At 38.9% G+C, this 15,375-nt stretch overlaps 1 protein-coding gene across 1 annotated transcript in view; it reads left to right on the top strand.

The window, feature by feature from the left end:
• Nucleotides 1-15,375, top strand: part of slc4a2b (solute carrier family 4 member 2b) — a 47,057-nt gene that overhangs the window by 5,911 nt on the left and 25,771 nt on the right. The window contains exons 3-7 of the mRNA XM_037693901.1: nt 9,323-9,482; nt 9,607-9,830; nt 10,100-10,224; nt 11,523-11,737; nt 13,918-14,054. Coding sequence (XP_037549829.1) covers nt 9,323-9,482; nt 9,607-9,830; nt 10,100-10,224; nt 11,523-11,737; nt 13,918-14,054 — 861 coding nt within the window. The remainder of the gene's footprint in view (nt 1-9,322; nt 9,483-9,606; nt 9,831-10,099; nt 10,225-11,522; nt 11,738-13,917; nt 14,055-15,375) is intronic.

Raw genomic sequence — 15,375 nt, 5'->3', positions numbered from 1 at the left:
TATATATAAAATAAACTAGCCACCCCAACATTTGAGGGAACTATGCTTTTTAATTTTTGTATTGCATAATATCTAGTTTCTTCAAAGGATTGTGGTGGCCAAAGATTATTCTGACTGTGGTGGCCAGAGATTATTCTGACTGTGGTGGCCAGAGATTATTCTATGGTGGCCAAAGATTATTCTGACTGTGGTGGCCAGAGATTATTCTATGGTGGCCAAAGATTATTCTGACTGTGGTGGCCAGAGATTATTCTATGGTGGCCAAAGATTATTCTGACTGTGGTGGCCAGAGATTATTCTATGGTGGCCAAGGCCACTATTGACCACCCCCTGGCTCCGCCATTGCACCTGGTTGTGGATAAAATCATTCCCTCTACTACCTAGGGTCTGTCACTCTTCGCTGTCTTTGACAAGAAAAACAAAAACTACCTCTCTCCTTATACAGTGTAACTCCTGCCCACTTAAACTTCTTTCACCAAAAACATTAAAGTTTAATTGCATTCCCTTTTCAATTCCAGTCCAGAAAAACACTCATCTTGAAAACTACAAACATTCACTATTCAAATCCCTCGGCGACGGGGGACATTAGCAATAAAATTAACAAAGGTTTCATTTTTTTTTTGATCAAACCAATTTTCTTGACAATATATATATTGTTTTCAATTACACTTACTGACACTTGTTAGTCACATTTCTATGAACTTTTCCCTAACTCCTTACATTTTACATTCCTTACATACCTTACATTTTTTTAATGTCAGTCTGTGAAAACAAATGACACAACTCTTCAAAAAATTCAATTAGAGAAATGGCGTATAAAGTAAAATGTACTCTAGAGCCAGAAATACCTCTGAAAAAGGATACATAAAATATATTTTTAAAAGTGTGAAGGTGTTCAGTTCTTGTTGTGAAGTAGAGATAAATCATCTGAACCAGCACAGACGAAACCACTGCTCATAAATTTGTTTTTCTCCCCAAGTCAATATGGCAGCTGCTTCCACCGGAGAGAAGCCTGACTTCTGAAGGCCGGAGCCTCCTCTGTCCTCTGGAATAAAATAGTAGTGACTTAAAAATGTTAACAATCATTTACAGTTGTCTAGTTGAAAGTAAAAAAATGCATGGACTAGTTTTTCTGAATCACTTTGAGACAAGATGTTCCTTAATGGAATTTTGTTTTGATAAACTCAAAGAAACATTTTATCTGAGAAGATCACATTAAAGGGACATAAAATACTTATTTTTACTATTTATCTCTACAACTCTGATTTAATTGTGATTTCTATAAACTGCAGGCAGTCTTTCTCTACTTTTTGTACTTGCAGTAGTTATTTGGGTGATGGCTACTGATCAAGGAGCTCTCTAAAGATAGATGTTTGTGCTCAGAGTGTGTTAGCTGGTATTGGCCGTTGTTTTGGCACCATCTTCACCAAGTTAATTATTATCCTCTTTAATAATGTGTGTTTCTGTAAATGTTTGCTCAGGGAGCATTTACACAACCCTGCTTGGAACTGAAGACGTATTGAACCTCTGGGTAAAGCATCCTCCTATTCTGAGGATCTACCCATGTCATGTGACCGAGGCTACCAGAACTAGGAAATGGATTATCCTTCAAAAAAAGTAGCCAGCTAGCTTTTTACATCTTATCAGTAGAAGAACAAATCGAACCATCCCGCTTTTAACACATTTACATGTTCAAGTTGATGGACTTTCTGTATGCGTTCAAGGTGAGTTTGTCCTTTTTTCATCCTTAAACTCTCAGATTTAATCACAAACTTTAAACAGGGTCCGTCCGTGTGTGCAAGGTTCCTCCTTTGTCATTTATTAAACATCTTTGCGAAACGTGCTGTATTTACAGAGGGTATACCTTTCTTAACGTTGACGTTTTAGGCAAATTGAGCCGTTTTATGAAGTCGGCAGCTGGTTAATCTTTACTGCAGTTCGTGTGCTTCCTTAAATGACAATATGACTCTCCCTTAGGCATTAGCAAGCCAAGGTAATAATTACTTTCTAATGCTAGCCTAATATGTCACTAGTTGTGGAGCATGTGGGCTTCTTTTTGCAAGAATAGACAACTTGTTAACTAATTTTCACGTTAACATACATTTTACATTTAAAGGTTATATTCTTAACATTAAATAACTGTTTTTCTCATAAAGGTGGTGTACGGTAATACAGGACAAAGCAGAGCTTTTGGCACCTTCTTGCAAAGTAAACTTCAGTTGAAAGTCATTTAGACCACTGCAAGTTCATCCAATTCTTTGACCCTTGATGTTCTCAGTTGAGATATTTCTCATATTAACTGATATATTTGTGGGAAAACCAGTTCTAGTGAATGATGCAAATGGATGGTTCTGGAAACAAGTGCAGGCAGAAAACAAATGTACCGTAACGAGAGAAACTGCATTTCCTGCACAGATGCAGTGTGAATGCTTATTGCTGAAGAACTTGTTGAAAAGCAGCTGAAATTAGCAAAAAAACGTGCTGAAATGTACCTGAAGTGGAAGAATAAGGCTATGTTAGCAGAAGAAAGCAGAAAGAATACATTTTGCTGAATTAGGTTTAAATAAGCAGAAATGAGCACACACATTAGGAAATTATCTAAAAAAGCTCAAATTAGCAAAAAAAAAATAGCTGAAAAGTAGCAGAAAGAAGCTTAAACTACCAGAAGGAAGTGGAAGGAGCTGAAATAAGTTAGAAGTGCAAAATTGTTGTAGATGGTAGAAAGAATCTGAAAGGAGCACAAAACAGCTGAAAAAACAACTGAAATTAGCTGAAAAAATGTTTGAATTTGCACAAGGAAGCTAAAAGAAGCTGAAGCAGAACAAAATGTGAAAGGAGCAGTAAAAGGCAGATCTAAGATTCAAAGATCTAAAGATTTGAAAGATGTAAAATGAGCTCAATTCATTTTCTATGAGGAAAAAAGTGGCAGAAAAGGCTAAATATTTCAAAAAGCTAAAGTTGCACCAATACCAAAAGTCATAGCAGGATTATCCTGAAAGAAATGAACGTTTTGATTTATGATTTGTTGAAATAATACCAAAAATTATGTAACGAAAAAGATGCTGAAAATTGTATGGAAGCAAAATGGATCTCAATAGTGTGAAAGCTTCATAAACATTCACACAATGATTACCTGAGTTTAAAAATAAGTTACAACTTGCAGCTCCTGTTAAAATTTGCAGGACTGCATTGACACATCAGCCGCCTGGTATGACATAACTGAAAGATCCACGCAGCCAATCGGACCTCATTTTGTTTTAAATGCTGACTCGGTGGGATTTGAGACTGTGCTTGAGGCGCATAATCTCTAGCTCCACTCGCAGTATTTAGCATCTGCTTCGGCATGCAACACAGCGACGGCACACTGCTTGTAATTCTGTCTGTGTTACTGCTCAGGATTTATTCTTTGACTAGCTAAATGAACTAGAAAGTGTGACCGCAGGATTTTTTAATTTCCTTTTTAATGAAGGGTAAGGGTGTTCCTGCTGCAAAGTATGAGTCAGCCTGCTTTGAGGAGGACATAAGTTTACATACATTTAAATAGACCAGGAAACAACCAAAACCCAGAGCACTTTGCTCTGAAACATCCAAAACTCTTTGTTAGCAGGATTGATTGAGTTACTTTCACTTTCATGACCTTTTACTTTTCTTTTAATGTCGTCATCAGGTCTCAGTTGATCAATGGTGTGCTGTGCTGATATTCCAATTAGCCTCGGTGCGTTTTTATTTCAAGTGAATAAACAAATGTCAAGCAATATTGTAGTGGTTTAATAATTCTTTTAAATCCTTTTTATCAAACAAAGGTCACAGGTTTGTCAAGTCTCATGTGTATTGACTAAACAAGAGTATTAGATTGGTTTTCTATACATCCTTCTGTCTTTAGGGGCAGCTGTTGTAGAGTGGTTAGAGCAGTCGTCCTCCCCTGGGAGAGTTGGTGGTTCGATTCCACCAGCAGTCACATTCTGAAGTGTCCCTGAGCAAGACACAACCCCTCATTGGCTCTGATGTGTCCCATCAATGTATGAATGTGATTAGTTTCCTCAGATTCAGATTAGCCTTGTAGAGATCCAGTAGAGTCCTGTACAAATGTTTGTGGAGGTAAATGAGACAACAGATTGTGTTGTAAAGCACTTTGAGTATCTTGATCAGATAGAAAGGTGCTATATACTGTAAGTACAGTTCATTTACTATTTATTATCTAGTACTATATAAACCGTGTTGCAATTGTGAGAGCTTTGTAGTTTCTGTATACTTCTGACCAGATTAATGAGATAAAAACTAGTCTAAACTTGTCAACTCCAGTCTCAACAATCTCTTAAAGGTTCATAAAAATACACTTTATAAACCTTTAGCCTGCAGCTAGTTTTGCATCATACAATTATCCATTCATTTTCTTCACCTGCGTCTTCCTTTTCAGGTCACAGGGTATATCCAGCAATCACTGTGCGAGAGGCGGGGGACACCCAGGACAGGTCTCCAGTCCATTACAGGGACACATAGAGACAAATGAGACAACCGTTCACTTTCTCTCCAACACCTAGGGACAATTTAGAGTTACTAATCAGCCTAACATGCATGTTTTTGGTCTGTGGGAGGAAACCCATGCATGCACGGAGAGAACATGCAAACTGTACCCAGAAAGGTCCCCAGACAGGATTCGATCCAGCAGTTTTCTCATTAAGAGGCGACTGCTCTACTAACTGAGCCACCGTGTCGCCTGCATTATTCGATTATTCTGCCAAATATTTTTATATTCTTGCTGAAAGGGCTTCAGACTGCACCGGAAGTGCTGCAGATGGCTTCGATTGAGCCAACTGTTTATGGCTCAATCTAGTTTGAATTACTAAATTTTTAATAAATCTGAAGTCATTTAATGAGTCGTTTAATGAGCTACAGTAGTCCCTCGTTTTTCACGGGGGATCCATACCCTGAAGCCCCGCGATAAGTGAAAAACCGTGAAGTGGGAATAATAGTGCACGTATTAAGTATTATAAAATAACTGAATCATTTAAAATAATTTATTTTAAATAAAAATTCCTTGCCAGTCGTGCGGCTCATCTATCAATCAGCCAATTATGTGTCATGTCCAATCTTGTTTTGAAAAACCGCGATAGAGCGAGTGTGAAAAACGAACTGCGAAGTAACGAGGCACTACTGTATTAGCGACAGGTAAGATGTTACTGTTCGCTATGTTTACACAGAATCTCTTTTTCTTTTCTTTTTTTTTTCCTCACATTATTTTTCACGTCAGCCAGCTTTTAAACTTTTTTTTTTTTGTCAATGCTAGGCTTTAAAATTGTAGGATGTCCAGTTTTTGTTTATTTACATTTTCCTTTCAGGTGCATTGACTAAAAGCCACTAGGTCAATATTTTACGTGGCTGTTCAAACATGGCTTGTCTCTTTTTTATGACTTTTCTCAAAATCCTTGATGAAAATCTCATTTATCCTATTTTGGTACAATGAAGAAACTGATGGCGTCCTGTTGGCCTGTGGAGCTCTGATTATTGTGTCACCAGGCTTTGGTGAGCAAAACAAGACCCCCTATGTGCTTCTCTTTAGTGTTGAAGGTTAACGCTCCTTGGTGAGGTGGAAGGCCCTGTCAACAAAATATAATTCTTGCCATTAGTAAATAACTAAAGCAGATGTTTTTTTTATTGTATTCTGGTCTGATTTGTTATTGCTTTGCTCCTCAAGGGCTTGCATTTACATGAAGTATCGACTGTGGAACATTTTCTCATCACTTGTCTCTTTAAGCTCTTGGTTTTGGTTATTAAAATATTCTTACATAATATGGGTTAATTTATTTTTCAGGTAACGGTAAATGAAATGTTTAATGAGGATTAAAAAAATGAGTAAAGCAAACTTTATGGTGACCGCGTTTTTATCCCCATGTGGAGACGTATACAAAAAATCCAAATCAAATTTCTTGCTTCTTTTGAGATTCAAAAGTAAAAATATTCACCATATCCAACAAGGTTAAGTCAGGTCCTCTGAACAGATTCTTCTTTGCTGAAATGTCAAACCAGTGTTCCTCTCTATCCAGGATGTGAACATCTTCATCCTGAACGAGTGACCTCTGGCCTGCACATGAGTGTAGACCACAGAGTCCTGGCCTGATGATGTTGCTCTTCTGTGCTGGGCCATCCTTTGGTTTGAGAGAGGAGTAAAGGAAGCCATCTTCATAAGGAGAACTCACCCATCCTTAAACAGGGCCGGAGGCCTCCATGTTCAACTGTCCCCCTCTTACAATGCTGTTATTGCATCACTCAACCCTTTGTGAATAGCAAGCGGGCATCAGGGCACTAACGATCAGTTGTTAGGCTGATGGTCCTAATTTTACATGTGAACATCTAGTTCTGGATGTCACCAGCAAACTGGTTGGTCCACTATGAGAAGGTGCTATTTTTAAGACTGAGTTTGTTGCAGCTCTTCAGACTGAAGAAGTCTTTGAATAAAAGTCAACAAATAAGAATCCGTCCAGAGGATCTGACTCGAACCTTGTTAGATTTTTCTACCTGGATTACTGAGCATGCATCATCATAGTTTAGTTTATATTATGCTTGCTCAAATGATGACTCTTTTCAGGTTCAAGTATTAGAAAAACTGTGTTTACATGCCAGTATATTATTCCAAGTAAGGTCTGAGTCTGGTTAACATCAGAATAAACTGTACCTTTAGTGCTGGTAATCTAGTTAATCCAGAAATACTAAATCCATGTTGCCTGTTAGCTCTAAGGGTATGCATTTCTGCAGTTCAGCTAACAGGTTTATGTTTCTGTCACCAGGGTGAGACATGTAAAAACACGTCTTGTGAAAACAATGCTTAGTTGTGTCGATCATGAGAGTCACTTTTTCACACTGTCTTGCACGCCTGAATCAGTGAAGGTTTGTGCACTTAAGTGCTGTGAGTTAAGTGAAAAATAGTGAATCTGTGTTCACATTAACATGCCCGTTTTTATTTGATGAGTTTAAAGGAGCAGTGGAGATGTTCGAAATGGACCAAGAGCCACACATTTTTGACGTATTTCCACACTGATGTAAAGGAGTGAAATCGTATCAACACGTCCTGTGAACTTTTTCACACCGCACGAGGTGACTTGTGACCCCGAGTTGTACTGTAGGAGGGGTTCACTCCCAGTAAGCATGGCAACAGTTGCTCTGCCTTGAGGCGTCTGCGCCGCAATCTCTTCCAGACGGAGTAGATGCATCCTCATCACAACATCCCACTGACAGAGCAGAGCAAGGCAAAGACAGACGTACTATTTCACATGTGATCCAGGTCACACCTCAACATAAAAAAACTGTACTGATCAATACACACATGGCTATAATTTCAGTTTTAAAGCTCATATTTGAGAGTGCAGAAGGACTGATCACGTGATGTCTGGGCTGTGATGTGTTCACAACACTAGTGCTCCCTCTAGTGTTTGAGCAAACACACTGCACAATGAACTGGACTGAAAATGAAAGAAAGGCCTTAAGAAAAACTAAAGAACTACTTAAAAGACCACTTTAAAAGATTATAGAAAAAACTCAAACTCTTTGGAAGGAAAATGTGGAGCAAAGGTTAATATTTAGATGGTTTAAAGCTAAATTACCAGTAATGTAGCTTGTATATGGTTAGTATGCCTGTCTGCAGCAGACCTAATTAGATTTTTAATGATTAACAAAAGTTGAGGCTTGTTTTTATCTTCCTCATGCTTTTCTTTTTACATACAGGTGCTGGTCATAAAATTAGACTATCATGAAAAAGTTGATTTATTTCAGTAATTCCATTCAAAAAATGAAACTTGTATATTATATTCATTCATTACACACAGACTGATATATTTCAAATGTTTTTCTTTTAATGTTGATGATTATAACTGACAACTAATGAAAACCCCAAATTCAGTATCTCAGAAAATTTTTATATTACTTAAGACCAACAACAAAAAAAGGATTTTTAGAAATGTTGGCCAACTGAAAAGTATGAACATGAAAAGTATGAACATGTACAGCATCAATACTTAGTTGTTGCTCCTTTTGCCTGGATTACTGCAGCAATGCAACGTGACATGGAGTCGATCAGTCTGTGGCACTGCTCAGGTGTTCTGAGAGCCCAGGTTGTTCTGATAGTGGTCTTCAGCTCTTCTGAATTGTTGGTTCTGGTGTATCACATCTTCCTCTTCACAATAACCCATATATTTTCTATGAGGTCAAGGTCAGCAGAGTTTGCTGGTCAGTTAAGAACAGGGATACCATGGTCCTTAAACCAGGTACTGGTAGCTTTGGCACTGTGTGCAGGCGCCAAGTCCTGTTGGAAAATTAATTCTGCATCTCCATAAAGTTGGTCAGCAGCAGGAAGTATGAAGTGATCTAAACCTTCCTGATAGATGATTGTGTTGACCTTGGACCTCAGAAAACGCAGTGGACCAACACCAACAGATGACATGGCACCCCAAACCATCACTGACTGTGGAAACTTGACTCTGGACCTCAAGCAACATGGATTCTGTGCCTCTCCTCTCTTCCTCCAGACTCTGGGACCTTGATTTCCAAAAGAAATGCAAAATTTACTTTCATCAGAGAACCTAACTTTGGACTACTCAGCAGCAGTCCCAGCCGAGATGCTTCTGACGCTGTCTCTTGTTCAAGAGTGGCTTGACACAAGGAATGTGACAGCTGAAACCCACGTCTTGCATACTTCTGTATGTGGTGGTTCTTGAAGCACCGACTCCAGCTGCAGTCCACTCTTTGTGAACCTCCCCCACATTTTGGAATGGGTTTTGTTTCACAATCCGCCCCAGGGTGCAGTTATCCCTATTGCTTGTGCACTTTTGTCTACCACATCTTTTCCTTCCCTCACCTCTCTATTAATGTGCTTGGACACAGAGCTCTGTGAACAACCAGCCTCTTTAGCAATGACCTTTTGTGTCTTGCCCTCCTTGTGCAAGATGTCAATGGTCGTCTTTTGGACAATGTCAAGTCAGCAGTCTTCCCCATGATTGTGTAGCCTACAGAACTAGACTGAGGCCATTTAAAAGCCTTTGCAGGTGTTTTGAGTTAATTAGCTGATTAGAGTGTGCCACCAGGTGTCTTCAATATTGAACCTTTTCACAATATTCTAATTTTCTGAAATACAGAATTTGGGGTTTTCATTAGTTGTCAGTTATAATCATCAACATTAAAAGAAATAAACGTGAAATATATCAGTCTGTGTGTAATGAATGGAATTACTGAAATAAATCAACTTTTTTATGGTATTCTAATTTTATGACCAGCACCTGTATATTGACTGATTTGTCATATTTGATTAGTTTGTGGTTTTTGTTTTTTGCAGCCAGAGGTTCCTCCTGCTTCACCGCTTCCCCGCTCAGAGGAGGAAGATGATGGCGATTTGAATAAAGCTTTAGGTGTTCAGCGCTTCCAGCAGATCCTTCACCCCGCTGCTTCTGTGCCTGATGACCAGCACCACATTTACCATGAGGAGGACATCACATGTAAGTCCTGATATATTTGACTCTTCTTGTTTGCAGCCCGACACCCAGACATGAGAACATTCCCAAAAAACCTTCTGGTTCTTGTTTGTTCATGTGCTCCGTTTTTTATTTATTTATTCTGCAGACCACCGTCACTCCTCTCACCACATCCACCGGCCTCTGTCCAAGCTGCCCGCTGACGGGCGCAGGAAGAAAAGCAGCAAGAAAAGGAGAAAGGACAAAGATCATAAAAGCAGCCATTCTCCCAGCAGTGGCCCTATAGAGGAGGGAGAAGATGAAGAGGAGGAGGAGGATGAAGGGACAGAAGGTGCTTCTGCTCCATCTGAGCCAGAGAAAAAAGATGTGGAGGTACTCATTTAGCTCTGTAACAGCTCTTTAACACTATTCAGGAAGATTTTTATAAATATGCACCAGCTGTATGATTGATCTGACTGATGTGCAGACACTAAAATGTTGTTTTGTTCACACCAGTAACTGCAGTTCTCCACCATAAATCATCAGCACCATCACCTGATCAGTACTGACGTCTTAATGGTTCAGATTTCTGTAAACAAGGATATTCAGGTTTAGTTTAAAACCTTTAGTAAACTGTGCTCTAACACTCCTTTCCTCTTCAGTTCTTCTTGTCAGAGGAGGACCGAGTGACGAGAAGCGGCAGAGATGTTTCAAACTCAACTCGAGAGCTGGACATCGTTCCTCATTCGGCTCCGAGAGCAGAAACTGAAGATGCATCTTCCACTGAGTAAGTGTGGTTAAAGAATAAAAAACAGGAGACGTAGTTAGGTTTAAAATGTGATTTAGTCTGCTGTAATTAGTGCCTGAAGTTTGCTTTTATTATTATTTTACCAAAATGTTCTTCGAGACGTTCGAATCAGGTTAAGACCAGGGGTCTGCAACCTGTGGCTCTCGGGCCACATACGGCCCTTTAGTCCCTCATCTGCAGCTCTATGAAGCTTTGACTAAAACTTTCAGGAAATTTAATTCTTCTGGTTTTCATGCCCACAACAAAAAAAGACTAGTTTTTACTCTTTTACATTAATTTTCTGCAAATGTTTGAGCGACACTATCGTTTTTTTTTTTTTTTGCTTTATTACTTCAAAGTGGGACACTTAATTTCTCCTCACATAAAAGACCACATAGGCCTGCAGAGTCCAGTGTTTTCATTTTCATCTAAAGATAGAAACTAAAAGTTTTTACTTTACATCATAAAGTTACTTTTTTCCCAAAATGTAAAAATATCAATAAATGTTGAAATTCATTAAAGATTATTGGTTTTAAAATGTCACCTCCACCGGTCAGAGAAGCTCCCCCCAGCTACCTCAAAGTGGCCCATGGGCCACCAGTTGATCATCACAGTTGTAGCAGGTTTCATGGCTCTGGGCTCCTTTTTATTTAATGAGTGAAGTGGCAGAAATGACTCTTTGATCAAAAAGGTTACAGACCCCTGGGTTAGGACCGTACAGGTTCCTGCCTGTTCAGACTGCGAGGCGCTCTGTACGTTACCAGGTCTCAGGCATCCAGTGGGCCTGCTGGGTGTGAGCTGATGGTCCACAGTAATCCTGTCCTCAGAGACACATATATCACCTGTCGCCATAGACGACGCCGCACCAGACTCCTCCTCATTACTGTGACTTTTCCACTTGACGAAGCTTGAATCTGAGCTGGGATGAAGCCGTGTTTACATCTTTAGTCTTTTTAGATGATTGGAGATTTGTTTTTAGAAAACACTCCTATGTTAAGGAAAGATAAGGCGGTAAGTTGATGTTTTGTTATGCATCACATTGATGTCAGCTGTAATATGCAGAATAAAGGCAGAAATGTTATTTTTGTTGCAGAATAAAGGCAGAAATGTTATTTTTGTTGCAGAATAAAGGCAGAAATGTTATTTTTGTTGCAGAAGACGACCAATCTGTGTTTAAAAAAATATGAAAGAAATGCAGTAGATTGAGTTTTTCTTTCAGTAAATTCACATTTTGTGGAGAAGTGTTTACTCGAGTAAATCATCTAAAAACAACTTGTCTTGGCACTTGTTTTCTCTAGTAAACCCGACTCACCGTGCACTCCCAGTCCTGTTTCCCTGTCGCCTTCGTCCGAACACCCACAGCTGACCCGGGTGTCCAGTCGCAGCTACGACCTGCAGGAGCGCCGGCGCACGGGCAACATGACGGGCGCTGAGCAGGCCAAGTACCAGCGCATCCCCACGGATGAGAGCGAAGCTCTGACGCTGGTCTCTGCCGACCTGGATGGCATCAAGAGTGAGTAACAAATATTAATGAAAGCTCAGATTTTATTGTCACCTGTCAGAACATTCAGCCCCTTCATGTTTTTTTTTTTTTTGTTTGTTTGTTTCTGCTATGTCAAAAGTACAAAGAATAAGAAAACGGTTGTATTATTTTTTTGCTGCACATATTCTGTTGACATTCATATTAAATGTTTTAATGAGTTGCCAGAATAATGGTTGCCGTGAGTCAGACGCGCTGAGCTTTTCTCCAAGTAGAGTCAAATAGATTTGAACACCTTTCTGTTCGAATCACACCGTGCTAACGTGTAGGTTTTCAAACGTCCAGGACTGTGTAGTCATTGAAGCAAGCTGGATTTAAGACAATAGGACGTCTTATTTTTTATCTTTCCATTTCGAAACTGAAAGGTGCAGATCATCTAAACATTTGCGAGTTGTTGAATTCTCAGGGAGAGTGATTTGCACGTGAGCTCAACTGAAATGATTAGCTTTGATGTAGCTGGCTGGGATATCTTTGTAGCCCATTAGTTACATGATATTCCAGAGTTGAGCAGTTGTGATCTTGTTGAATTTATCAATAAATCCCAGTTTTTTCCGCTCTTTGTTCCATCATCTAGATAATGAAATGATTATAAATATATGTTGTGCAGCCCACCATGACTGTAAAAAACGTATTGTGTTCCATTCTTTAGTATTTTTAAAGTTGGTACTTCATCTCTTACTGCTGAGTACAAACTCAAAAACGAGCCTAATGAAACAAACTAAACCGTTTGTTGTATTTTGGTGCTTTAGTTAGTATTGACGTTAAGATCCTTAGATAGATAACTTTTACTAATTGTGTTTTTTATGTAGGTGAGTGTTTCTGTTCAGTGCCCTGAGACGACTTCTGTTGTGACTTGGTGCTGTAAAAATAAACTGAATTGAAGTGAATTAAAAATGTGTCAGTATTGTAATGAAATCTGAGCTTTGCAGAGGCTCAGGTTTCTCCATAAACACCGAGGCTTCCTGCTTCTCCTCAGTCCGGGCACCACTGTTATGAGATGTTACCGGCTCCCAGACCCAGAACGGACCTGTGTTCGACGACAGAGCAGCGAGCAGCAGCTTATTAGAAAGTGTGGCAGGCTGGGTTCTGTTTTTAAACCGGGCGTTCTGCTGTCAGCGAGTGGACACGGTGGCTAATCGTGAAACCTGGACGTCGGTTTTTGACTGATGAGAAAGGAGTCATTATGAGACTTTGTGATGAACTGAGCCTGAAAACACATTCAGAATCAGGTCTTTTTTAATAATTCTGCTTCTCAATAAAATAAGTCCTCAGGCTGAAGCTCAACAACAGGAATTATTTGATCACCGTGGCTCACATTTTGTTCCACCTGAGTCAGTTAACCTCTACTCGTTGATGCAGTCGGATGTTGGGTCAGCTGTTGGTCAGGAGCCAGCAGGGCTGACTCCAACTTGACCTCCATGTCAAACCCTCCTTCATCCTTCAACGTCCTGTCCTTTTTTATTTTAAACTTTTGCGCTACCTGCAGAAATCGTAAAATGACTGGATGGTTGGTCTTCTTGATAAAAACCTGCAGTTAGTGTGTGTCCCTGGACCCAACAAGGTTTTTTGTTCTTGCACTGGCCGTCTTGGCTTTCGGCTTCTGATGACTTATTCTGATGAAGTTTTTCTACATTCGCCTTATAATCTAGCTGTTTTTGTTACTTTTTTTGGCCATCTTATTTGTAAAAATAATAATAATAATAATAAATTGTATTCCTTTTTATAACTGTCTATTGTTGTCATCATTCTTTGTTGAAATCTGGTCTCTCTTGTAAATGAGTCCTCGAGGCTCAATGGGAATTACCTGTCTAAATAAAGGTTGACTGAATGAATGAAAAAGTTACGTTCATTGATTGCTACAGGTCGGATACATCAGCAGATATTTGCCAGCACTGATCTTTGGGATCTTGACAGAACAGTTTCTGCTCAGTGTTGTTCGTCTGTCTTTACGTCTTTTCATGAGTAACTCTGCTGAGAGAACATAAAACACAAAGCTGAGAGGCAGAACTCGTGCAGAGATGTCATTTCTTTGTGACTGCTGTTTTTTGTTTGAATTTAATCCTATGCATTGTTTTACTTTGATCAGAATTATAAAATTAAATAATGATGTTTTGGGGTTTTTAGACTCTAAATTGTCTTGTGCTTTCTACCAGGCCATCGTTTCGAGGATGTTCCCGGAGTCCGCAGACACCTCGTCAGAAAGAACACCAAAGGACAAATGGTGCACATCGGCAAAGACCACAAAGAGCCGACAACTCGCAGTCGAAAGCAGGATCGTACTCCGCACGAGGTGAGCGAACTCAACTGTATGTTCTCCAAAGTTCTGCAGACGCTGAGGCTCGTTTTTTTTTTTTTCGGCTTGTATTTATTTCCAACTTATCGGTGCTTAATTTTTTGTTTTGACAAACAAGTAAAACATTTATTTGGTGATCAATAATTATAATATTACACACAACATTCTGGTTGTATATAAAAGTTGTATATATTTTATGTATTTTTTATTTAACCTTTATTTCACCAGGAAAATCCCATTGAAATTAAAAATCTCTTTTGCAAGAGAATCCTGGGCAAAACTGGCAGCAGCACACAGAGGTTACAGAACGTTCACAGCAAAAACAGAAAAAGTTAACTCCGCCATAAATAAATTAATTAAAAGATTCTTCAGTTTAAACATTTACAGATGATTTCTTCTCCAACTCAGTAAGAACTGCCTTAAAAACATTTAGTGGCAACAGCTCCTTTAGGTTCATGTATTTCTGCAACTGGTTCCAAGAAGATGGAGCAGAAAACCGAAAAGATTTCTTTCCACGTTCCGTTCATACTTTAGGCACCGAAAGTAAAAATAAGTTCTCACGACGGAGAGAGTGTCCTCCAGTGGACTTTCTCTTTATAAAGGCTAACAAATACAAAGGAACAAATCCTAGTATGGCCTTATAAATAAAAATGTCAATGGCGGTGTGTATGAGTGGCCAATGCCGTCCATCCAACCCAGTTGTATAATGTGCAGTGATGTGTAAAACCTTTTAAACATGTTATAAATCTTAAAACTACATGATAAACAGTATCCAGTGAATAAAAACATTTAAGAGAAGCATGCATGTATAAAATGTCACCATTAGTTCAGTACAGACATAAAAGTAGAATCAACCAGTCGCTTTCTAGCCTCAAATGATAGACAGGATTTGATCCTGAAGTAAAACCCCAGTTTTAATCTCAGTTTCTTCACCAGCTGTTGAATGTGGGAAGTAAAAGACAAATAATCATCTATTAAAAGTGCTAAATATTTATACTGTGATACTGTTTCAATTTTCAGACCTTCAGCTGTAGTAATGACTGGAAGATCCTTACTTTCAAATCTCCCATTGGAAAACAACATCGCCTTCGATTTATCTGCATTTAAAACAAGCTTAAGGTGATAAAGATTTGTCTGTAAAACATTAAAAGCTGACTGTAATTGATTAAAGGTACGGTTAGGGGAGAGACCAGAACAATATAAAACAGTATCATCAGCATAAAATGGAATTTTGCATGAGGTACATTTAAATTAAGACTATTTATATATATATATATATATATATATATATATATATATATATATATATATATATATA

This window comes from Nematolebias whitei, chromosome 20, assembly GCF_014905685.2.
Source record: "Nematolebias whitei isolate Nwh7 chromosome 20, NemWhi1, whole genome shotgun sequence".
Lineage (NCBI taxonomy): Eukaryota > Metazoa > Chordata > Actinopteri > Cyprinodontiformes > Rivulidae > Nematolebias > Nematolebias whitei.
The sequence above is the reverse complement of the archived record's forward strand: the minus strand, read 5'-3'. Positions and strand labels throughout refer to the sequence as shown.